The 24,972-nt window shown below is 36.5% G+C and overlaps 2 protein-coding genes across 15 annotated transcripts in view; both read right to left on the bottom strand.

Annotated features, from left to right (window-relative positions):
• Positions 1 to 294: 294 nt before the first annotated feature.
• On the bottom strand, positions 295 to 14,221 carry LOC117677279 (pancreatic alpha-amylase-like). Its single transcript, XM_034437376.3, has 10 exons — positions 13,967 to 14,221; positions 12,719 to 12,865; positions 10,601 to 10,798; positions 5,885 to 6,115; positions 3,662 to 3,795; positions 3,446 to 3,568; positions 2,966 to 3,065; positions 1,669 to 1,790; positions 1,370 to 1,495; positions 295 to 606 (listed from the first exon to the last, which is right to left on the bottom strand). The coding sequence occupies exons 1-10, from the start codon at positions 14,219 to 14,221 to the stop codon at positions 417 to 419; spliced, it is 1,626 nt and encodes a 541-aa protein (XP_034293267.2). The 3' UTR covers positions 295 to 416.
• A 30-nt stretch (positions 14,222 to 14,251) lies between these two features.
• Positions 14,252 to 24,972, bottom strand: part of LOC117677277 (pancreatic alpha-amylase-like) — a 35,153-nt gene continuing 24,432 nt past the window's right edge. For 11 of the 14 annotated variants that reach the window (XM_087889996.1, XM_087890004.1, XM_087889998.1 and 8 more), the window contains 5 exons: positions 24,438 to 24,537; positions 23,748 to 23,869; positions 22,906 to 23,031; positions 17,106 to 17,226; positions 14,252 to 14,444 (listed from right to left, as the gene is read on the bottom strand). In XM_087889996.1, the coding sequence (XP_087746122.1) occupies positions 14,328 to 14,444; positions 17,106 to 17,226; positions 22,906 to 23,031; positions 23,748 to 23,869; positions 24,438 to 24,537 (586 nt within the window). In that variant the 3' untranslated portion in view covers positions 14,252 to 14,327. Of the gene's footprint in view, positions 14,445 to 17,008; positions 17,227 to 22,905; positions 23,032 to 23,747; positions 23,870 to 24,437; positions 24,538 to 24,972 lie in introns of those variants that run through there. The other 3 variants (XM_087890001.1, XM_087890000.1, XM_087890002.1) reach the window with 1 other exon arrangement.

The following is a 24,972-nucleotide window of genomic DNA, read 5'->3' as shown; positions in this document are numbered from 1 at the left end:
TGTACAGCAGGATTCCCAATCCCTGGTCCTGGGTGCTTGCGGGAATCCATCTCCTCTCCCACCCCACTGCCAGTCCGCAGAACCAAAAAAGTTAGGGACCACTGATATGGAGAGAAAGACCCCATATTGCAGAGGTCAGAGCTAGCTATTGATGGGATGAAGATCAACATGTGATGGGATAGTAAATGTTGTGACTATTTTATACATTATTATGCTCTCTTTCAGGATTGGCCACCTGAAGTTATTTGAGATACGTTTAACAGGCTAAATGTAACAAAAACCCACAGACAAAACGAAGAGCAAAGACCTTTTCTCAGTAAAGCAAATGGAAAAACTATTGGAAGACAAACATGATTTTGAAGACGTCCATTACTTTGGAAAACAAAATTGCTGAAATATGTTTTCTCTTACTGAGATTATAGTTTAGATTTGGTGTGAATGGCAACAAATGGATCCTCAGCAAAATTGCTAATCTTAAAATCAGCAGTGCCATCTCCATGGACCTGGATATTAATTCCAGTACAGCCATTACCCTCCTTCTGTCCAGATATAATATCACAATAAATTCCTTCAGGAAGGCCAGTTTGCAATGTGGCTGTCAGATTCCTATTAATAAAGAAAAGTGTTCAAATTAGGCAAATGTATTGATTTTATATCATACACCTTTATTCCCTAGATTTAATTTTGTTGCTTTGAGACTCTACTTTGTAATACAATGCCAACATTGGTATCCAATTTCCCAGTCCCAAATCAAAGTGTTGTCTTTTAGCATTTAAAGTCCCAAAGTAGATTATGTCAGGCTTTTTTGATAATATCTCTACTCCTTCCTATAGATATGTTCTTCATCTTTTCCTGTACTTCATTTGTTTAAGAATGTTTTGAGTTGAAATCATAAAAATTGGCTTATGGGGCCCAACTGCTTTGCAAAGTTGTTTGTACACTACTGTTGCTATTATTTTGTGAGTTGTGTGCAACCATATTCTTCTTTCAATAGTAGTTGGTAAAGGTGCAAACCCAAAGATCAGCTAAAAGCTGGCCAGAGTTGTTGGAAGTCAGGCAGCATACTAATTAATTAATTATGATTTTAATAAATAAGCAAATATGTAATAAACACTTTCCTGAGATTATCTGAATCTGACTAACCTGATTGTTTGAGACAGATAGTAGCCTTTCTAAGCCCAGTACATTCCAGAATTCTGGACTACAGATCCCATATTCTCTAGCCAGAAAAACTAACTGCAAGGTTAGATGAAGGTTATGGAGTCCGCAGTCACAGTCCTGAGAGGCATTTGTTTGGGAAATGCTGCAATGTAGTTCCAAATTCCAATAAAATGACTGCCTCCTATATGTAAAATCCCTGTTTACTTACCAGTCATCATTATTGAAGACAATAAATCCTTGGTTACCGCGACCGAATGCCACTTGATTGCTGTTGTTGTCCCACCAATTGGTAATTGGTTGCCCATCCACAACATTGCGAAAAATAACCATATTCCTTGGAGAAGAGAAGGAAAAATAGTTATTCAAAATCTTGACCTGCATTAGCTTTTTCCCAGCTTGATGTGTTACATGTTCTGATTGGAAATTATAGGAACTGAAGTCCAATTGGTCTAGGAGATGACAGGATCTGGGAAGTATGCATATCTAGGAATTGTGAAATTTTCTAACCTTATTTGACGCCACCGATGTTCACAGATCCAGTCATTGCCACAGGTTGTGTCTGGATTAATTGTTACAGGTTTAATTGATCCATCTTCATAACTTGGGGGACCAGTCCAGGAATTAATATCCTGGTTGTTAAATACAAATTAGACATGAAAAGAAAATGTAAAAAAATAAATAAAACAAGTGAGATTAAAATATATAAACTAGACTATGCTGCCTGACAATCATAATTTCATTTTTTTTTACGCAAAAAGTCCATAAAGGGTTTCCAGTCAGCAATAAATGTCTTTTCTCTAATCAAATGTCAGTTTGGCCACCTCAGTAAATTCTATCACCTTCACCAACCATTCCTAGGTTTGTTTGTTTGTTTTACTAAGTTTATTTGCCGTATATCTTTCTATCTTTGTGCATACAATAATTTCACTGTGATTATCATATACAAAAACAGAATTCCAATTTTTCCAACTGTTTATCCCTCAGGCCCAAGAGGAAGACCTATATAGGCAAATCTATTAATAAATGCAACAGAATTCAGAATTTATCTTCTAGTCCAACTCTCTGCTCAAGGAGGAAAACTTATACCATTTCAGAATTTGTCAAAAATGGTATATATAAATGGTATATAATGCTTGAGCAGGGGAGTTGTACTAGAAGACCTTCAAGGTCCTTTCCAACTCTGTTATTCTCTTATCTTCTGTTGACTGGCTCTCGTCCAGCCCATTACTGAGTTTAGGGTCACAACCTTGGAGCTACAGACCAGGTGCCAACTAAGCATGATCTCATTTATTCATTTATTTATTAAATATATTTGGCACCTATAGGCTGTAGGCTTCAAGCAAACTGTCTCAGCCATGTTCTGCCTCTTGATCACTTTAAGGTTCCCAAGCAAGTGGGATGGGTTGGTTAACAGGGGGGAAAAAAATCCCTAAAGCTTTGAAGAGGGGATGTTGCATTCTTCAAATCAATCTAAAATATTCAAGTCCCGCAAAAAGGGTTCAAAATGTTCTACCTTACAATTCTATGGGTTCTTGAGAACCATAAATGATATGATAGGAATGCCTGTGCCCCACAAATTTCCTATCTCTGGTACAGGTATTAAACAGTATTATGAAATACTGCCCAGGATGAGGAGGAATCAGCCTGGTCACATCATTGTCCTAATAAAAGGCACCCATCAGGACATCCAAGGTTCCCACTTTGTTGTGGAGAGGTGAGGTTCAACTACTTTATGCTGAATACATAATTAATAGATGCCATTCATTTCCCCAAGCTGTTTGATAAATTTACAAAACATACTGACCTCTCCATTTTCAAAATGTCTTGGCCACCTGAAACTTGACATGATCCTTGTAAAGCCATAAGGATGTGCAAGCATGAAGCCAACTCCCATTTTATAGAGCCTAAATATGGAATAAAAAAAAAAGCAGAGAAACTCAGATTTGTAGTTCTCTAGCAAGAGAGAGTCAGGCCTCTTAGACTCCATGGTTTTGGTGTCTGAGATCAAAAGAAAAAGATACTTAACTTCATTCCATATACGCAGAAGCAATTGGATTGACAGTTAAATCTCTCTTCAGCACAGATATTTTAACAGACTTGAGGGTAGCTGGCTAGTTTAAGGGATACAGAACAGGCTGCATGGCACGCACAGTTCTGCCTACCAAAACAGAGAACTGAAAAACTCAGTAAGAGTTTTTAAGATACTATCCCAAATCCTCCTACTTGAGGCAGTTGTCCCAGTTAGTCTACATCTGGCAAAAGAACCTTCAGAAGTGCTTCTCACCTGGAATCCCAGAAGGTCAAAATAGAAGCTCCACCACCTCCATGACTTCTTTGGTTATCATGATTGTCCACAAAGACAACAGCTTTATTAGAAGGCATAAAACCCCAGCCTTCACCCCAGTTCCTAAAAAAAAAAAAGACAGCAAGAGTCAGATTAAGTGAATACAGTATGCCAATGTATTAGGAATCTTTTTAAAAAAGCGGAAAGCTAAATTACTTCAAATAAGTCATCTTTTCTCCATGCCACTTGCGAATGACTGTCCCTAGTTTGGCACCGTATTTGAACTCAGTTACTCGGCCGTTTCCAAAGTACTCACTGGATGAAATGGGCTCCCCACCTAGATCAATCACCTGGTGAAAATCAGAAGGAAAGATATTGTGGCATAAAACCTTAAATGAAAAGAAAAACACCACTATATATTTTGCATAAATATACCTGACAACAGAAGTCATCTCCTGATAAAATAAAGCAATGGAGAAATCTAATATGGAGTCTCTGTTGAGTAAGATCCTCCTTCTCATTAAGCTAAATATATTTTGCTTGTCTGTAGTTTAGCTTGTTGTACCGGATGAATGATGTCAATGAGGTTTCTAAACCATGATTTAAGTTTTAATATGAACCTAACCAACTCAATGAACTATGTAAACCAGGAGTGTCAAACTCATGTCGTCACGGCATTGTCATGTGACGTATCTTTTTTCCCCTTCGCTAAACTGGGCATGGGAGTGGCCAGCATGTGATGCATCCGACCCGCGAGTTTGACAGCCCTGATGTAAATCATGGCTTACTGAATTATATAGACGCAGGCATAATAATTCAGCTCCAGCTTTGCCTTCATGCTAATCAAATAGGATTGCCTGGTTCACACATCACTGATGTTAACTTTCAAGAAATACAAAATCACTTTATATTGCTTGCTTTTCAGTGGAGCCAGTTCACATATGCAATTAGGGACCATCCAATTTTACTAATAAATTCATGGATATATTGACCAGAATAGCTTAACATCAATGTGGAAAAAAAGATTAAGATGTTGCAAGGTTGTTACCTACAAAAAGCTAAGAAACTCATCTCTTTTTTAAAAAGAAAAGGTCCCTCCACTAAGCTATCAGCATGCAATCTCAAATTTGTGGCATAAATGAAAGTTGACATATATTCCACACCAGAATTGGAATTATGATCTTTTAATCTACTGTTTTTAAATTATTTTCATTAGGTAGCTTATCATAACAAATAAGGTTATATTCCTCTACTGCTTCCAACTTTGGCTTTTTTCTGGAGCTGGAGGCCTAAGAAAATGTTCAAACTTGCCTTCTTTCCAATCTTTGTTATATATTTGATATTGATCCTTAATATAAAATAAATATTGCAAACACTGTTGGATGAAGGGATTAATTTAACCTGGTTACAATATAATCAATTACAATTGAGATGGAAAGAGGACCAAAAAACTGGTATTATGTTGCATGAGGAAGAATTGGTTAGACATATAAGAGAGAAAGGTCCAATGCATATTAAAAGGCTTTATAATGTTTTGCTAGAAAGGGATTCAGAAACGGAATTAGTTAAAGATTGCATGATTAAGTGGGCACAAAATTTTGAAGAACCAGTGATGTTGGAAACATGGGAAAAAATTTGGGTTCAGAATGTTAAATTTACACAGTCGCAGAATCTGAGGGAAAATTTTTATAAAATGTTTTATAGATGGCATTTAGATCCTAAAAAGTTGTCATGTATGTACCCTAATGTTCAGCCAAAATGTTGGAGATGTGAATGTTTGGATGCTACGTATTATCATGTTTGGTGGACCTGTAGGAAAGTTAAGGCTTTTTGGATAAAAATATGGTGGGTCATGCAGAATGTTTTGAAGAAAAAAATTCAATTTTCTCCACAATTGTTTTTATTGGGCATAGTTAAGGGTTTTACACGGGATGAAACAAAATTAATATTGTATATGATAACAGCAGCAAGATTGTTGATAGGTAAATATTGGAAGATTGAAGCTTTGCCTACTATCGAGGAATGGACTTCGAAGATGGCCAGTTTTGCAGAGATGGCGAAGATTTCAGCATATTTAAAAGATTGTTCACAAGAGACTTATGAATGGGAATGGAAAAGGTGGATAGAATATGTTCAGAACAAATACCAAATTAGAAAGTATCAAATAGCTTTTATTTGAAAACAATGTATTAGAAATATTTTAATATAAAGAGACAAAGAGGGAAAATTATGTAGGGGGAGGGATGGGTTCAGGTATATATACCAGTGTTATTAGTTATGAGTACATAATAGGGAAGTCTGGGGGGGGGAGGGTTAGGGAGGGTTAGGGAGGACGGGAAGTTTGGGGAGGGAGGTGGGGGGGTGAAAAAAGGGGTGAAAATGTAATTGTAAAACTTTTGCAATAAAAAAAAAAAATAAATAAATATGTAGGCAGTTTACCTCTTGGAAGATGAATGGCCTTGTCCCTTCAGCAAACCATTTCATGTTGAGATTTTTTAGTTTGTCTAAAAAGGCTTTCATATCCCCAGGCCACATGTGCTTGGAAGCATCAATGCGAAATCCTGCTACACCAATGTCAATTAGGTGATTCATATACTCTGCAACTTTGGAACGCACATAATCCTTCTCTAGTGCAAGATCAAGAAGGCTAACAAGGCGACAGTCCCGAACCTGTTCAGAAAGTTCATTTAAAGAAATCAACATACCCAACACACATTTTCCAACATAAACAGTCTCTAAAGTCTCCAAAGTTATTCTTGGATTCTGGCAACCAAAGAAAAATTTCAGTTTGTTTGTTTATTTATTTGTATCCCACTTTTATTATTTTTACAAGTAACTCAAGGTGTCAAAATTATCCAACACACATTTTTCTTGTTATATTCCCCACAACAACAACAACCTGGTGAGGTGAATTGGGTTGAGAGAGAGGTCCAAGGTCACCTAGCTGGCTTTTATGGTTAAGGTGGGATTAGAACACCCAGTCTATAGAACTCAGAGCTGCCCAAGACTTACTTTAAGGTAAGATGGGTGGCTTATAAATATTATAGATAGATAGATAGATAGATAGATAGATAGATAGATAGATAGATAGATACATACATACATACATACATACATACATAGTAACAGAGTTGGAAGGGACCTTGGAGGCCTTCTAGTCCAACCCCCTGCCCAGGCAGGAAACGCTACACCACTTCAGATATACATACATATATATATATATATATACATACATGCATACATGCATACATATTCAAGTTGAGGGCCAACCTCTCAGATGGGTTGCAATGATAAAATTTAGAACTACAGCAGATTGTCATTTAAATATAATCTTATGTTAAAATCCCTAGCCATAGCAATGTCAGAACCAAAAAATATTCATGCATATTTCTGTTTTTGACCAGATTTCTACCATTTAAAGGTGAGGGGTCTTAGGGGGTATGTACGCATTTACAAGGATGAAATTCTCATGGATGGCTGCTAAAAGGATCTAGAAAAGTGAATTCAGCATTAAGACTGAATTCAAATTCAAATTTGTTTATTACAAACCCGAGGCCAGATACAAAGAAGATAGCAATATGTACCGCTTCACAATGCTTTACAGCCCTCTCTAAATGGTTTACAGAGTGAGCATATTGACCCCCAACAATCTGGGTCCTCATTTTACCGACCTCGAAAGGATGGAAGGCTCAGTCAACCTTGAGCCGGTGAGAATCGAACTGTCAAATTGCTGGCAGCTGGAAGTCAGCAGAAGTAGCCTGCAGTACTGCACTCTAAGCACTGCACCATAACAAAAAGTATTGCATCCTTTAATATATATGTATATGTGCAGAAGAGAAAAACAATAAGCAGTGTCTAAAAGTAATTAAGAACATTGTTACTAAAATAAGCCCAAATAAAATAAGAAGTTCCAATCCTAAATAATGGTGTTATGACTGACAGATATGGATTCTCAAGTCTACATGGAATCTCTCTCATCCTGTCTCAGGGACTACCAGATGTGACAAAAGTCTACAGTCTTCAGGATACAAATTACTACCTGCCAGGTTTCTGAAATAAAAGAATATCAAACTGGGTAATATAAGTCATGAAGGCAGGATTCCTTGTTCTGACTTCATACTCAGCAATATTCCAGGAGAGCAGTGGCAATTATTCAAAACAATCATATGAGTCAATGGAGACTTCATGATGTTCCTCAAGCAACAAAATGCTATTCACATTGGCATCCTGCCCATGAGGAGATGCCAGCTAACAGGTCTTCATATAAGAGATCTAAACTAGCCCTAAGGGACAGTTCATCCCACCTGCAACTCTTCAAATCAGCCCCATCCCCCAAACTTTGGTCAGTCTGAGCAGAAGTTAATTATGCTAGCTCTGTTTCAGCCATCCTTCATCCCTTTAATTTCAAAGTGTCTTATGGAGAAGGTATAAGGATGCTTCCCACCAAGCTCACGAAATTGGAACAGAGTGAAATTACCAAAAGTTCGGATACCTAAGATACACGCTGTTTTCTTAAAATAGAAGGCATACTTTATACATTTTTTTAAAAAAGCCATAACATATTAAAACAGTATTTAGTCTCAGAGGAGCCATTGCAGCTGAGTTCTTGATGGTTCTCCCAAAATGGATTCATCTTGCATGATAGATTTAGAGGGGGTTTGGGGCTGGAGGCGGGAGAGACACAACAGTTTCTATTCTCCCAATCTTTTTTTTTTTATGTCTTCAGTTTTCAATAATGTGCTTCCAATTCATTACCTGTTACTGAACTGATTATCTGTGGTTGGTACATTTCTTTTACAATCAGTATTAAGTATTATTACAGTTGATGTATTTTGCTTTTTTAAAGTTTATTTTGGGAACAGTCCAGACGGGATTGTTGGGCAGTACAAAAACTTGCTTATTGCAATCCATAAATAAAACTGACTTTGAAAATTCACTCACTGTGGGCAGGTAATTCCTCTGTGCCCAGCATAAAATATAATGCAGAGATATAGCACAGCGTCCTCTCATTAATTGCACATGATTAAAAAAAGGATCGTGTGGAGACTCAGCAGGTAGCCTTCTCTATGGGTAGAATTACCATGCACTCACCAGAATCTTAATGTTTTAATGATTTTCATTTAATAGTATATACTACTACATGGCAACATACAGCTCCAGAACTGCTGAAGCAGAAAGTATTGAATTAACTTAACCAACGTTTATGTTGAGTAGCAATAGCAACAGCACTTAGACTTATATACTGCTTTACAGCCCTCTCTAAACAGTTATAGAATCAGTATATTGCTCCCAACAATCTGGATCCTCATTTTACTGATCTTGGAAGGATGGAAAGCCGAGTCAACCTTGAGCCAGCCAGGATTGAACTCCTGGCAGTTGGCAGAATTAGCCAGCAATACTGCATTCTAACCACTGTGCCACCCCAACTCTTTCTACCACATTTATAGATCACACCAAGCCATAGTGTAGAGTAGAAGTACGCATTATGTGTCTGTGTGAGCATACATGTGTGTGTATATATATGTAGTATGTGTGTGTGTGATATTCTATGTAAGACTTGGAACTGAAAAAAGATGTGGTCACAGAATGAACAGGAGAAAAAAAAAACTTTTGTCATTTTGGGGAGGCAGTGCTGGGAGGTTTAATGAAGAAGCTGGCAGAGACTTAGATAACACATTTTGCCCCTTAAATTTCCCTTAACATGGGTAAAAAATAACCTGGCATTGGTGAGAATAGAGAGTTTTTAAGGCGTGTAAAAAAGGGCTACCTACAATTAATCTCCTTGCAAGGCTTAAATCATAAATTTTATAAATTCCTCTGAACATTACCAGCCCTTCCTACTTTGTCAAGACTCCTAATGTGGTACAGGGACCACATACAATCCACAGATTGCTGACCCCCTATTTCAGCAAGGAAAGATCCAGTCTAGTTAAAGTGCACCTTTAATCATCTTGACCGCAGCAAAGCAAACTTAAGAAACCTTTACCTATGCATTTACCACAAGTTAGGATTGCTTCTAAATCATAAACTGTGGTCAGTATTTACTCCTTTAAATCAGTTTCGTGGCTCAAACTGTCCTTCATGTTAACCATATGTTGTCAGTTGGGATGACAGAAGTAGTTATGGGGGCCACTGGGTCCCAGAAATGCTTGCATCTCTATACAGCTCACAGATTTACAGCTCACAGCCAACATGTAAGGTTCTGTTTTAAGAAATTCTAATTGATTTTTGTCAGGTTTTATTCTTCTGCTCAGATTACATATAGTTCTAGTAACTCACACACATGCATACATGAATTTTACTTGTATCCACTTTCATGCGCTCAATGTCATATTTATACTAGAGCTTAATCCCGTGAAATACTGAACTGGTCTAATGGTTGAGGCACCAGGCTAAAAAGCAGGAGATCGTGAGTTCAAGTCTTGCCTTAGTCATGAAAGCCGGCTGGGTGACTTTCAGCCAGTCACTCTTTCTTCAATCAACTTACCTCACAGGATTGTTGTTGTGAGGAAAATAGGAAGAGGAAGATTTGTTGTTTGCTGCCTTCAGCTATTTTTAAAAATAATAAAGGCAGGACACAAATAAATTAAAAATAATAAATAAATAATAATTAAAATAATAAACTCATGATATGTTCTATCTACAAGTGCCAGAAACCTGGCTTAAGAATGAGACTGTCTATATGCAATCTCACTGGGCATGACTGTTTCAACCATTAAAAAATAAAGAACAGAAAGCACATATATACAGGTATTCCTCAACTTAGTTCATTTAGTGACCTTTCAAAGTTACAATGGCACTGAAAAAAGTGACTTGGGACTGTTTTGCAGAGTTATGACCACTGCATCCCCTGATCATGTGATCAAAATTCAACCACTTGGCAACTGACTCATATTTATGACGGTTGCACTGTCCCAGGATCATGTGGCCATATTTTGAGATCTTCTGACAAGCAAAGTCAATGAGGAAGCCAAATTCCCTTAACAATCGTGTTACTAAGTTAAGAACTCCAATGATCTGCTTAACAACTGTGGCAAGAAAAGTCGTAAAATGGGGCAAAATTCACTTAACAAATGTCTCACTTAGCGACAGAAATTTGGGGCTCAATTGTGGCTATAAGTCGAGGACTACCTTTTAATGAATTCAGAAAAGTACCTGGTAGAGATCATGGTAATTTTCTATGTCTCCACTGACAGTTTTGCATTTCCCGTCATTGAAATCCCATTCAGAGTATGGTACAGCAGGAAAATCTTGCTTGTTTGAATCAAAGTAGCTTCCACATGTAGAATGGTGGCCATATCCAGCAGCAGCTCCACACATATGGTTGACAACAGCATCCACATAAATGTATACCTGAACAGAAAATAGTCAATCAGCTAACCACCAGTTGGAAGGAGGCCCTGCTCTATCAGCATGAGAGGGAAGTGACATCAAGCGCTTCCTAAGACATCATCTTCTTTTAATGACCCCATAATCCCTTGCGGGGTGAAGTCTAGGCAACTGAATGGAGCTGAGTGTTTACTGGCCGGAAGCCCTTCCTGTCGCCAATGCGGAGCTATATTCAGCAGCTATATCCTCATCATGATGAGATCAGAGAGAGAAATATCTGCCTCTATCTAGGATTGAACTCACAGCCTCCCGATTGTAAGGTGAGAGCTTCACCTCTAGGCCACTCCACCACTAAGCACTTCCTGAGACCATCATGCATATTATATAATCCATGCCCATCCCACAGTGATGTCATGATGACATCATTCTGTAACATCATAACACTGCCTTCATCTTTTTAGTTAATCACGAGCAAGAAAGATGTTCTCTGGTTTGTGGGGAAAAAACACACACATTAATTTCTAGCCCATTGGAATTAGAAGTGTAGCTTTATAAAAATAAGACCAAAATTCTCTTAAAAACTATAGATCAGGAAGTCTCCAAATCCATACTTGCATTCACAATTTGGCCTTAATTGGAAAATCATTTTCTCAAGGCAGCCTGGATACCACAATAGGGGGATATTAATAGCTAATTGATCATAAAGATAACTAAATAAGACGACACATGTAAACACTTGGAAGTGTTGCTATGCAATTGCAAGGCATTATAATTGCATTTTTCCACTCTTATAGCATAATTCAAGTTGCTGCAACATTTGCAAATTGCTTATATTCAGCCTATCTTAGGAACACTTTCTCCCTTGGGCTTCTATTACTACCTTTGGAAGCTACCCAACTGCCCTATGAATGATACCATCTGTGCACCAGGCTCAGTTAAAGTCATGGAAACCACGTTCCTGGCAGGTGCCCGGTTCCCAGTGATAAAATTCCTTCCCACATTGATTTGCCAAAGTACCATTCTGAGCTTTGTATGCTGGCAGCATCACAGCCAAAGGATATCAAATAAAAGACTTTGTGCTTGCGAGGGCGATCAGTCCATCCCTCCAGAACCCAACCAGTCCTAATTTACATTTCACCTTTGTAGGGCAGACATAAAAAGCGTAGCAATGAAACAATTTACAAAAACCAGTAGATGCTTTCACAGTCAAGATGAAGTTTGCTTTCCCATGCTGTGCTTTTTGAATGCTCCTTGCTGATCCTTTCTCCTTTCCAAATTTAGAGATGGATGGTGGCTGATTTGTTTTCCCAAAATAGCTCCTATTACTACACCTGTATTATTTAGACCCAGCTTGTAGATCAGGCTCCTAGCTGACTAGGAATGATGCAAAACATAGTTCTCCCAATTCCCAGCACTAGTAAGTCAACATGGACTGAGGTGTCTGATGTCAAATGTTAATTATGTGAAAATATAATTTTCGTAATTCCTTACATTTCTAGGCACTGAGAGTCACGTCAACTACATTTCTTATCATTTTTGCAGGCTGAATGTTTCTGTATGTGCCTATGGAATCATAGAAGACTACATCATATAGCAGTAATATCTAAAATCCAGCCAGTAACTTTTGTCCTCGTTTTGTTAATTCAAAGAAAAGATGACTTCAGGCAGTCTCTCAGCATTAGGGAGACTAAATTTTACTGCACTCAAAATTATATTTTCTGGAATGTGATTATTTGGAAGGGGCCAATCTTAAATTAGATGACTTTAGGGTATTCAGGATCATTTTCTAAATTAAACCAATTAAAATGATTCCATTTTGAATTGACTAAATGATGGTCCCACCACTAGTTTTGAGAGAATGCAAGCTGTAACTTAAGAATACATACCACTGTTATGGAAGCAGAATTAGCTTGAACCAAAGGTCTTAAACAAAATATCACTTACTCCAACATTGTTACATCTGTTCACCATGTCTTCAAATTCAGACTCATTTCCAGATCGTGTACAGAGCTTGTAGCTGACAGGTTGGTATCTTTCCCACCATGGTCTCCATGGTGTTGTAATGACAACGTTTTCATTTGGAGGAGAGATCTGTGAATTGAATAACATCACCCAACAACACAGAGCATTATTTCAGTAGCTCAGTGGCAACCTGAAAATCCTTTTTTACATAGTCCATGGAACTATGGAGATTCTCTATGGCACAATCCTTATCTTGATTTGAAAACTCTTGGGTTTCTTAAAGAATACTTAAAAAAAAAAAGTTTGGAAAAGCCCAGTGTGCAGAAAGCCTAGCGTTTCCTTAGTTTTTCCTCTTCAAGTTCATGGCTTTTCTTGAAACCAGAAACTTAAGAGAGTGACTAGAAATCCTATGAATTCCACTTCAGTTAATCAAAGCCAGTAAAACAACTGCTGTGTCCCTCACACAATCAGTTTTCCCATCCTTTCAAAATAAAATATTTATTAGGAGAAAACTGGGAGAACTAGGTAGAAGACTAATTCACCACAGGAGTGAACTACGCTCTGAATTCACCTCTATTACTCCACAAGAATATATAATCCATTTGATGCTCAGAATATTATTTGACCATAACTAGGCAGTAGGCTTGCTTGCTTGCTCATTTGACAATTTTTGTCAAATGTTTATTGATTTCTACTGGGTGGCAATAAATTTTGAATATGAAGTGAGATTGACTGCCTTATTTTCAACGCAAACAGCAACTTCTACTGGGTTAATAAAATAAACATGATGCAATACACATGAAACATATTTTTGTGTCAGCTACAGCGAGCTAGAAGAGTTACCATGTCTTCATTTTATATAATTTCTTAACAAAGTACTGGAGGAACGTTCAGTGTATATAGAAGACCAGAACTCTAGGGAATATATGTGAGACAGTATGATAAATTAGATGTTACTCGTTAAAGTAACTTGTTTAAATTGTTCTTTAGATGTGTAAACTTCAAATTCCAGAATTCTAAGCAACTGGCACACTGACTGGGAAATTCTGGAAGTTGAGTCAGCATGCTTGCAAGATGATTAATGATTTATACTATGAAAACATTTCCACAGCCCTTCACTATCATTAACATTGCTGAATTTCAATTAAATTATTTATTTTCTTGGAATCAGAGAAATTGTGCCAAAGACAAAGACATCTTTCCCAGAAATTCCCACCAAAATGTACCTACCTGAACTCCACCAAATCCATTAGGTGCTAAGTAACGTTCGCATTCAAGAGCAATGTCATTCCAACGCCATTCAAAGAGGTGAACAATAGATGTCCTTCCAGGCAATGTATTTGGGTTATACTGAGCCCGACAAAGTTCCAGACCAGCAAGGAGAATTAAAATCCACATTGTGCCTTGGGTAATGAGTCTTTCTCTGCTCCCAGTTGCAGTTTTCAGTACTGTATTTATATTTCTGGTACAGCTCAAAGTACACATCAGTCATGAGACATTCAACACAACTGACTACATTTAGCAAAGTTCCTTTAATCAAAGGTCATACCACTTGATGGTTTAAACAAGAGAAACAGGTGAAGATAAAGAACTAAATTCCCTGGGGAAAACTTTGAATGCATAAACCAAGATAAGATTCAGATGAATTAATCACATCCATGTCTTCTGCTAAATATATTAGATAATGTACTATCTGCTTCAAGGACATCTACAAGTCAAAACAAACAAACAAACAAATAAAAAAACAGAGGCCTCCAGGCTCCAGTAATCTGTTTTTTATAACACTTAGAGTCTCCTAAATAGCAGGAAATGATACATAATTTAGCCTAGCATTAAGCCAGGGGAACAAACCAATATATTTGCCTGCTTGAGATGAAATGGCAAAAAGTACATAACAACCTAGACCAAGAAATGCCGTCTTAACCAATATAAACTCACATAATTCTCCTCTTACCCTAATAATAAACACAGAATATAGTAAGACATAAAGTCTTGCTACTTTTCTATGGCATTAAAACCTATGGGCTGAAGCAGCTGTCCTCTACACAAAGGTAGGGAGTTGATACGTTTGTCTTCACCTCAACACCTCTCTTGAATTTTGAGTCTTTTGAGTTCCGTAGACCAGATTTATTCTGCACTGGGGAAATTCTGCATGAAGTGCTGTAACTATATAGTGAAGTGGCAGAGATGAGTTTTGCTTTGCTTTAGTTTTTCCTCTTGCCTATCTGTCACCAGTCCAGCAGCCAAAGTGAGATCAGGGATTTGTATTTCATGTTTTAAAATTATTTCCTTGAATTTGTGATGCAAAACTTGGTTTGGGCAAGAAACACTATTATCTAGAAAAAAGTGGGGAGGGGAGCTATTATTTCCTATCAGGAGCTGATAAGAGATAATCATTTTTCTGTTTTGATCCTTTTTCCATTGATACCCACTGATTAGCAGAAGCAGCTTTAATGCCCTGGAGTGACAAAAATTCTTATCAGGAGATTAAAGTTTTTCCATCAGTCCTCCAAAGCTTCAAAATAATTTCCACAAATATCAATCAAGTCCATTTTAAAGTCCAAAGGTTGTAAGTTACAAGAGGTAAAATATGAGCACCCTGTTTAGCTATTCTCCTAAAAATTGCTTGTTGGGAGACGAACGGAGTAACCATGTTCATATCTTGTTTTATGGGTTTTCCAAGAACACCCAGCTAGCAAGAGTTGAGGTCCAATGTTGGAATGACTCTGCATGGTATCTCGGTATGGACAAGGCATTCAACGTTTATTTAACAATATTAACAAGAGGATTGTGCTATAAATCGCATTTATTTTTGAATAAACTTCCAGACAGGTTTCACAGCATGTGAATTGTGCTTGCAGATAATATGTGAGGCAGCCAGGGTGGGCTATTGCAAGTATCCTACTTTTCCTCAATCTTTCAGCAAGTATCAGTACTATAGAACATATCCTTCTGAACCAAGAGGGATTAGGCATGGGAAATCTGGTGTTGTTGTTCTCCTTTCTTTTGTCTAATCAGTATTGGCAGGGGGGAGAAATCAAGCCAGAGACCCCTGATACGTGGGGTGCTTCCGGGCCTTATGCTCTTGCTCCTCCCTTTAGTATCTACCAGTATATGAGATACTGGATGAGATCATCCATTAGTTTGGAGTCAGGTATCATCAGTACATTGATACTCAGTGATAAATCTCAACCATAGGCTGAACAAGTGATGCTATCAAGATCTTATCTCGGTGACTGAAGGTTGTGTGGGTCTGCAGGGGGAGGAACAATCTCAATTTCATCAAGACTAATGCCCTGGGATATTTGGACTACCTAGAACTGGAAATGCAGCAGTTTTTACTCCAAATCTTTTATTTCTCCCTTTACATTGGCACACATTTTGAGGGTTTTCTTTCTTGCATAATTCATCTAGCGGCCAATTGTGGCCATACTTAGACTGGGAGGACAATCACTCTGGCTTTGCTTGCCTTGCACTTGGACTACTGCAATATACTCTACATATGGCCATCTTTGAAGACCAGGTCTGAAACTGCAGCTGGTCCAGTATACAATGGTACAGATGGCTATGGGCATGCCACAATCTGTCCACGGAACGAATCTGTTTTGTAAACTGCACTAGCTACTAGTTAGCTTCAGACTGCATTGCAAGATATTATCATTTATAAAACACTTCATGACATAGGGCCTAATTGTTTGAGAGGCCATCTATCTTCTATCGTTTTAATCTATCCCATACAATCAGGAAATGTCACCTGGTAAGACTCAGGAAGCAAATCTTCTCTGTTGCATTGCTTATTTGGCAATTCGAATCTCACCGGCTCAAGGTTGACTCAGCCTTACATCCTTCCAAGGTCAGTAAAATAAGGACCCGGATTGTTGGGGGCAATATGTTGCCTCCGTAAAAACTGCTTAGAGAGGGCTGTAAAGCTCTGTGAAGCTGTATATAAATTTAAGTGCTATTTCTATTGCTCTTTGAAATTATACTCTCCCCCAAATATTTACATGGATTTCATTGACTATATTTAAACAATCCTTAAAAGCAAGGCTCTTCTCCCAAGTCTTCGATTAGAAACAGATGGAAATGGATTCCTTGCAGGATAACTGGTCTGTTAAAAGTTTATATTATTTTATTCCACTTGTTTTTGGTATTGTTTTGAATTGCATTGCTGTAAATTGTCTTACACTGTATAACATCATGAGTTATGATAGAATCAGCCTATACAAGTAATAAATAATCAGCTTTATAATACACAGAGAATAGAAACCAATCAAATAGGAGAACTGTTTATCAGTATATATTACAGTCTGGCTTCAACATGAATTGCAATGAAGGGATGCTTTGCTTGGTAATTAATCTGAAAACGTGCCATGCCATTAGCAGCAACATGGATTTGAATTCCTGTACAAGTCTTGCCTTCCTTTCGTCCTGAAATGACATCACAAGAAACCCCAGCAGGAAGTCCAGTTGGAAGGATTACCAATAAGTTCCTGTACAATAAAATATAATTTTATTCTTTTATTTATATTCAGAAAATGATATGCCACCCATTGCTATGTCTCATAAAATGTATAATAAAATGGTAACACATTAAATCAAGAAATATAAAACATTAAAATACTAAAACATTAAGCAGCCTGAATAAATAAGAATGTTTTCAGCTTATTCCCAAATTGTTAATAGGGAAGGGGGATTTTTTCACCTTCAGTGACTATGTGGTTTCATAACTTAGAGAAAAGTTAAAAAGCAGAATTAACCACTCACATCAATCCATGGCAAAATTAGCAACAAGTATACATTCCTTTTAAGATGGATACACAAATATAAAAATCTGTCAGTAACTGACTTCTGGAGGAAGAAATTTCAGATTGAAAACTTTGGTAAGGAATGAAAAGCTGGCAACTAGACCAGCTCTTCAAACCTCTCTGGACAATGAGATTATTTGAGATCATCCAGATGTACTCCATACAGCTGCCCCTCACAAGGACACTGGAAGATGTTGCTTCCTGAGGGTTTAGAGTTCTGAGAGACAAGAGAATATTCATCTTGCTCAAACTCTGCTTGGTACACCTTTGAAAGGACACTAAGTTTGCATACTTCTTCTTCTAATCACTTTTAGAAATTGTTAGCTAGCTGCTTTTCAGCTACTAGAAACCTTTGGAACAACAAATTTGGCAGCCCTGGTGAGTTTTTGTTTAAATTAATATTGAAATAAACAGCAAAAAGGTGATTGAAACCTTGGTTTTAGGAAGTTGCAAATGGACTAAGGATCCAGTTAAATTTAAAATAATATTTTAGAATTAATTATAAATTAATTCAAGGTTGACTCAGCCTTCCATCCTTCTGAGGTAGGTAAAATGAGGACCCAGATTGTGGAGGCAATAAGCTGACTTTGTATAAAAAAGAACACCACTTGGCGGTGTGTGTGTGTGTGTGAAAGCCCTACTAAGCAGGTATATACAAAAGTATGAAGGCTTATTGCTTAATGCATTGTAAGCCGCCCTGAGTCTCCGGAGAAGGGCGGCATATAAATTGAACCAATAAATAAAATAAATAAATAATTGTTTATTAATTGGAAATTTTTTTTATTTTTTTAAAAAGCATGTTAAGATAATATTTAAAAAATTTGACACCTGAGAGAACTAAATATTACAATTAAAGAACATTTAAATATGATTTACAATTACAGAATGGAGCAAAATATTCTAACATTGGACATATTAAAGCAGGGGTCCCCAACCCCCCCATCCATGGACCAGCACTGGGCCATGGCATGCCAGAAACCGGGTCATGGAAACAAGCAAAGCCCCATCCACAGGATGCAGGCAGCGTGTGAAACGATGCCTCCTCCGGTCTGTGGAAAAATCTCTTTCCTCAGAACCAGTCCTGGTGCCCAAAAGGTTGGGAGCTGCTGTATTAAAGGATATTTTTGGAAAATGAACTCTCAAGTTAATATTAATGTCTACCTCTGTGTGTCTATAAGTGTATTGATAAGACTGTGTCTAAAAGACGCTATAGAAGAGGAACATGTTTTACCTGCCAAGATCAAGACTGAGTTGGAAGTGGATTTACAAATGACAGGCTACATTTGAATGTACAGAAAGATATGGAAAAAAGATATTATATTGGACATATCAAAGAAACCACGTTTGTTTTAATAATTATAAGAGATATACAAACGATAAACTAAGAGAATGACCTGGATAATTTTCCTATATTGGACTTACAAAAGAGGTTTGTTAAAGTTGTGAACAATCTCATGAGAAGGGACAAAGAATGAAAAAAAAAATCAAGTTCTACAACATTATTATTAAAGGGAACATTATGTTCTCTTTAATTGTACTCATTTTATGTATTCAATTCATGCTTATACTTATATATATTATCTAATATGTACTCGATAAAATAAAATAAATAAAATAAAATAAATAAATATTTAAATGGAGTAAAGATTAAGAGGAAAGGAAAGAATAAAAGGAAAGAATATAAAAATTAAATTTATTTGATCAAGAGTCATAAAGATTTGTTATCATTTCTGTTAACCTGAATGAACTTTTCACCGACACCGGGAGTGAAATGATTATGCTTTATGGATTCATTTATAGATAAAAAGATGGGATGTGAGAAGAAGAGAGTATTTTAAGAGGAGTTGACAAGTTACCAAAATTGATAGGTATAGATAGGAAGTTTAGAAATCACTTATAGATTTATTTTTCTTTATTATTTTTCATTCTTTTTCTTTCCTTTTTCTCTTCTCCGCCATCTATTTTTCTTTCTGTTCTTCTATCTTTGTTTAGGTTTACATTTGTTTTTTATTATTACAATTACAGCCTTTCATAAAATTACTATACTGATGGATTCTGAAAGTCTGTTAGTAACCCAGGTACAAATCATTTATGTTTTCTAAATGAGCATATGTTGTAATGACCTTAGAAGGCAACCAGCCATTCATGAAGCTGTTCCAACACAAACAATGTTCGCTCGACAGTACTGCCAATTTCTGGGCCAGCAGAATTTCTTGGACTGTCTTCCATACCATTTTCATCAAAAATTTCCATTACAATAATTGAAGCTACCTATGCCTACATCTCCAAAGACAGGCCTTTCTCCTATATGAGGTAGGGATGCACCTCATTTATCAGACAAAATAAATAAAAGGGCTTCTTTACTTTCAATTTTATATGGCTTTTGAATATGATGATAGCCTCAGATTCAATCACATCCATAACAAGCACAGGTCCAAATTACTTGCCATACACTAAGTAAATAAACAAAATCCCAAATTACCTTTATTTACCTCTAAGTATTTCCCAAATTTTATCTTATTTATGTGGTCTGACATATGGGGTCTACACATGTACTACTTTTTCTCTATTTCATCTACTTTCGTCAATATATTTAGATGAAAGTACATGTGAGAACTTAGCTTGCTAGAATCAACATGGCCTGCAAACAGCACATGTAAGATACTCTGTGATCCCCAGAAAAGTCACAGCTGCTTTAAAAAGTACTAAGACAGGTGCTATGTTCACACAATGAAGCTCTTTTTTTGGAATTAAATCCATAGTATTGTATAGCCAAACTACTATTCCAAGCAACTATAGCCAGGCAGGACAGTGGTAAGAGAAATGGGCATATTCCAATTTGAACTTTTGTTTCAAATATTGCAGGCAATGAAATATGCCTCCACTTTGGTGTGAAATGTCAATTAAATCTAACACTTGGAGTAAAGTGGTTTCTGTACATGTAGAATATCAGCAAAGGGACCAAAAACTGTCTGGTTGCTCCTGCCTGATAAGTAAAGTAGGGTATCTCTTTTACAATTCTTCTTTGGTGGGATAATTGACTCAAATAATCTTCTGATCAAATCATCCCAATGAAACTCTACCCAACAGTAGTAGTTACACAAGTTGTGGACAAACACAAATTCCCTTCTCCCACTTGCTAGGCTGGAAGATATTCTGGAGCAGACCAGACTGTCTATCTCTAAAATGATGATTTATTGTCACAAACTGTAACGGCATCTCAATAACAGCAACAAAGTTTGCATTGATATCTGACCCTCAAGAATAACCCATATTATATAATCACCCAAATTGTTCCAACAAATGAATTCTACTCTTATCTGCTTGCTATACAATGATTGGAGGGCCACAGAAGCTTCGTTAAAAACCTAGCATGGTATGCTGAAAAGCTAGAAAGCATCTGCCTAATGACACCACTATAAAATCTCAAAAGAAGGGTTATCAGAAAACCCAGTGCTGTAGAACTTTACCACCAAGCTGCAGGCCTAATATGGGTTAAAGAATGGATGGAATTGAGTAATAATAGAATACTATCCATTGAAGGTCACGATCTGCAAGCGGGCTGGCATTCCTTTTTATGGGTTGAAAAATATAAGTCCCACGCCTATTTTAAAAGGCATACACTTAGACAGGCTTTATTACAAATTTGGCTAAAAACTAAAAAACAACAATATACAAAAATTCCGTTATGGCTTTCACCCACAGAAGCATTAAAACACCCAAATCTATCAGAATTCAAAAATATAATAAGATATAAAGAATTAATCGATCACCAAGGAAAGTTAAAATCCAAACAACAATTGGAAGCAGAATTAAATAAGGAAATTGATTGGTGGACCTTCTCACAGATACAATCGAAACACAAGGAATATACAAAAGAATATCAAATAAGTAAAGAGAAACAGGAAATAGATACCATTATATTAGACTCTGGAGAGAAACTAATCAGCAAAATTTATAAACTTCTGTTAAGGTATATGATGGAGGAGGAAATAGTTAAACATACAATGATTAAATGGATGCAGAATTTCAAATACTCAATAGAACTGGACAAATGGGAAGAATTCTGGCAAATGAATATGAAAACAACTCTGGCGGTGGCTTACAAGGAAAACCAGCTAAAGATGTTTTATAGGTGGCATATGTCACCAACAAGGTTGGCTAAAATAAACCCAAAAAATAGTTCGGCATGTTGGAAATGTAAGAACCCACAAGGCACTTTCTACCACCTATGGTGGACTTGCCCAGCAGCAAAGAAATTCTGGTCCACTATTAAGAAATGGCTAGAACAAATTACTAAAGTACAAATAGATAAGAAACCCAAAACTTTCCTATTAGGAATTTTTACAAAATCTTACCCAAAAGAAATAAAATATTTGTTAATGCATATCCTAACAGCGGCAAGGATAATATATGCCAGCTACTGGAAATCGGAAAAAACCCCATCAGAAGAAGATATAATAGATAAGATAACACAATACGCTGAAATGGATAGGTTGACAAAAGAACTAAAGGAAAAAGAAGACACCGAATTCTATAAAGTTTGGAATAAGTGGTACCATTGGCATAGGGTCGCTACGGAAGAAAGACAGTTAGAAATCAGATAGAATAAAAGTATAGCGGTGTACCACCCCCTTAAGTATGGCAAAACATTTTGAGAGAAACTTAGAAAATGTAGGTAATATACAGAACTAAAAGTAGTCTTAGAGAGTAGAAGAGAGGAGAGGGTAAAGAAGTAAAAATGAATCAGTGAGTTAAGATCTATGTGAATGTTTTTAAAATGTTATCTAATTTTAGGTTCTATTTAATTGGGCCAAACTATGTTATAATAGCAATTTTATGATGTTTGTGTATCTATATTTTTCTTGACTGTACACCGCCTTGAGTCCTACGGGAGAAAGGCGGTATAGAAATATAATAAATAAATAAATAAATAAATAAATAAATAAATAAATAAATAAATAAATAAATATGTATAATTGTGTAATTGGATACATCACTACGAAACAGACACTTCAAATGATTGAATATATAAATTGTTTTATTGTATAATGTTTTTCTTTTTTGTCGTGCTATATGTTTTGTATGTGTTATTTATTTGTTAATAAAGTTTATTTATTTATTTTTAAAAAAGAAAACCCAGTGCTGTGGATAGATGGTAAGTATGACTGCTGGTGACATCCAGTGTTTTGACAGACATTCAACTCCTTTTCAATATGACCAATCATATAGTAGAAAGCAGCAGACTGGAACTACTGAACAATTAGTTAGCTTTGATCCAATGATGCAACCCAAATGATTTTGACCTACTACATTTACACTGCATAGAAATCCAAGTCCCTTTTAATTCTTAAATAAGCATACCTGTCATCATTATTAAACACAACAAATCCTTTGCCAGCACGTCCAAATGCTACCTGATTGTTATTGTTGTCCCACCAGTTTGTAATTGGCTCCCCATAGACAACATTTCGGAATATCACCATGTTCCTGAAATGGGGGAAAAATGGATCAGGGTAAGGATTGTATGCACCTTTACGCAATCTGGTAACTGTAGAAAGTACCAGACGGTTATCTTGATAGACATATACAAGATCAGTTGCCAAGGCAGCCAGGAGTAAAAATATTTTAAATTCACAAACAGATAGATAGTATTAAGCTCAGACTGACACCTTCCTAATTCAATGAAATATAAGGAGGAGGAAGAATTACAGCACTATTGGGTTTGCAAGATTCTGAAATTATAGCCAATCTTAATGAAAGTAATTTTTGCTTTCATGTGGAGTTGATTTCCAAGTCTGGACTACCTAATGGGGCTGACCTTAATTTTATAAATCTGTTTATGTAAAAAAAAAAAAAAAGGTGCAACATATAATTCAGTAAATTAAGGAGGTATCTGTCTGAGCTACTTCCAAATATTATGTCTGTTGTGGACTTAAAATATGTTTTACCATTGTTACACTGACAACTGATCTTGCCTATCTTTCTTGCTGTTTACAGTAACTTTTGGAAACAAATTCTATTGCTCTGAAGTCCACAGATTAAGGGAATTATAACTCAAAGCATCTGTACAGCATTTTGCAGGGAGAGGCATCAAAATCTATCTACAGTACTTAGGAAAAAAATGGGTTATTTGAACCCTAGATATACAGAAGAGCAAATTTACTCTCAAGAAGGCTCTTCAAGGTAGCATTGAAATTATTTACCGAATTTCATCCCAACGGTGCTCACAGATCCAGCCATTGCCACACGTTTCATTTGCATAAATTGTCACAGGTTTAATGGATCCATCACTATTGCTCGGTGGTCCAACCCAATCATTTAAGTCCTTGTTTTAAAAAAACGGCATATCATTATTAAACCATAAAAAGCAAGATATGAATGTGCTAAATAAATATCTGCATTCTTTCATAATATCTGGCTTTTAAACATTTCTAGGAGCAGCAGTCCTAGACTCTGGAAAGCCAACAAGGTTCTTATTATAATTTATGCAAGAATTTGAGAATCAGTGACACTTAAAAAAAAAAAAAATCTAAGCTGACACTGCAAATGTCAGTTAAGCTAAAATACTTGCAAAATTAATTCTCCCTACCATATGTGAATGTTTCTGTACAAATATTTTTTAAAGCAAAATTATACAATTCATATTTTGTATAAGCTAAAATCTAAATAGTTGCTCTTCAAAACATCCTCCCAGCTGTTTAAAGATGAATACAAACAAAATAAATGGATAAAAATACAATGATTAAAATGTTGCCATAAAACTAAAACTAGTAGACAGGAAAACAACAATTTCAATCTGTTTTCAAGTGATAGGTCTATCTTTTAAAATAGAGTAGCTTAGAAATAAAAGGGACACATTTTAAATACTGTTTTGTGAAGCAAAAAAAAGTTACCGTTCCGTTCTGGATATCTTTAGGCCACCAGTAGCTCGACATGATTCGTGTGAATCCATAGGGATGAGCAAGCATAAACCCTACTGCCATCTTATAAAGTCTATTACATAGATAAAATAAGAGTTCTGGTATAAATGTGTTTTCAGCCACAGAAATGAACCAACATAGAAACATGTTTGAATGGAATACTGAAAGCAGGTGAAAGGCACTCTCACAAAATGGCTCCCATCATGGGTGTAAGCACTCAGTTTACCAAAAAGTAAATTGATAACGTTGCTCCCTATTATCTCCCTCCCTGATGTTTCCAACAATCATAGCTTATTTTTATCTGGGCAAGAGAGATCATTTTTAAACAAAACATCTTGCTATAGCACAGGATGTTTACAGATGATCTGCACTTAATGATCAGCCATATAGTGACTATACAAAATTACAACAAGCCTTCAACACAATATTTATGACCTGGGTTCAAAATTCTAATGGACAGCCCGTCCCTCACAGTCACATGATCGCATTTTAGGCCCATGGCAACTGG

Source organism: Pantherophis guttatus, chromosome 3 (genome assembly GCF_059756535.1).
Source record: "Pantherophis guttatus breed Tessera chromosome 3, ASM5975653v1, whole genome shotgun sequence".
Classification (NCBI taxonomy): domain Eukaryota; kingdom Metazoa; phylum Chordata; class Lepidosauria; order Squamata; family Colubridae; genus Pantherophis; species Pantherophis guttatus.
The sequence above is the reverse complement of the archived record's forward strand: the minus strand, read 5'-3'. Positions and strand labels throughout refer to the sequence as shown.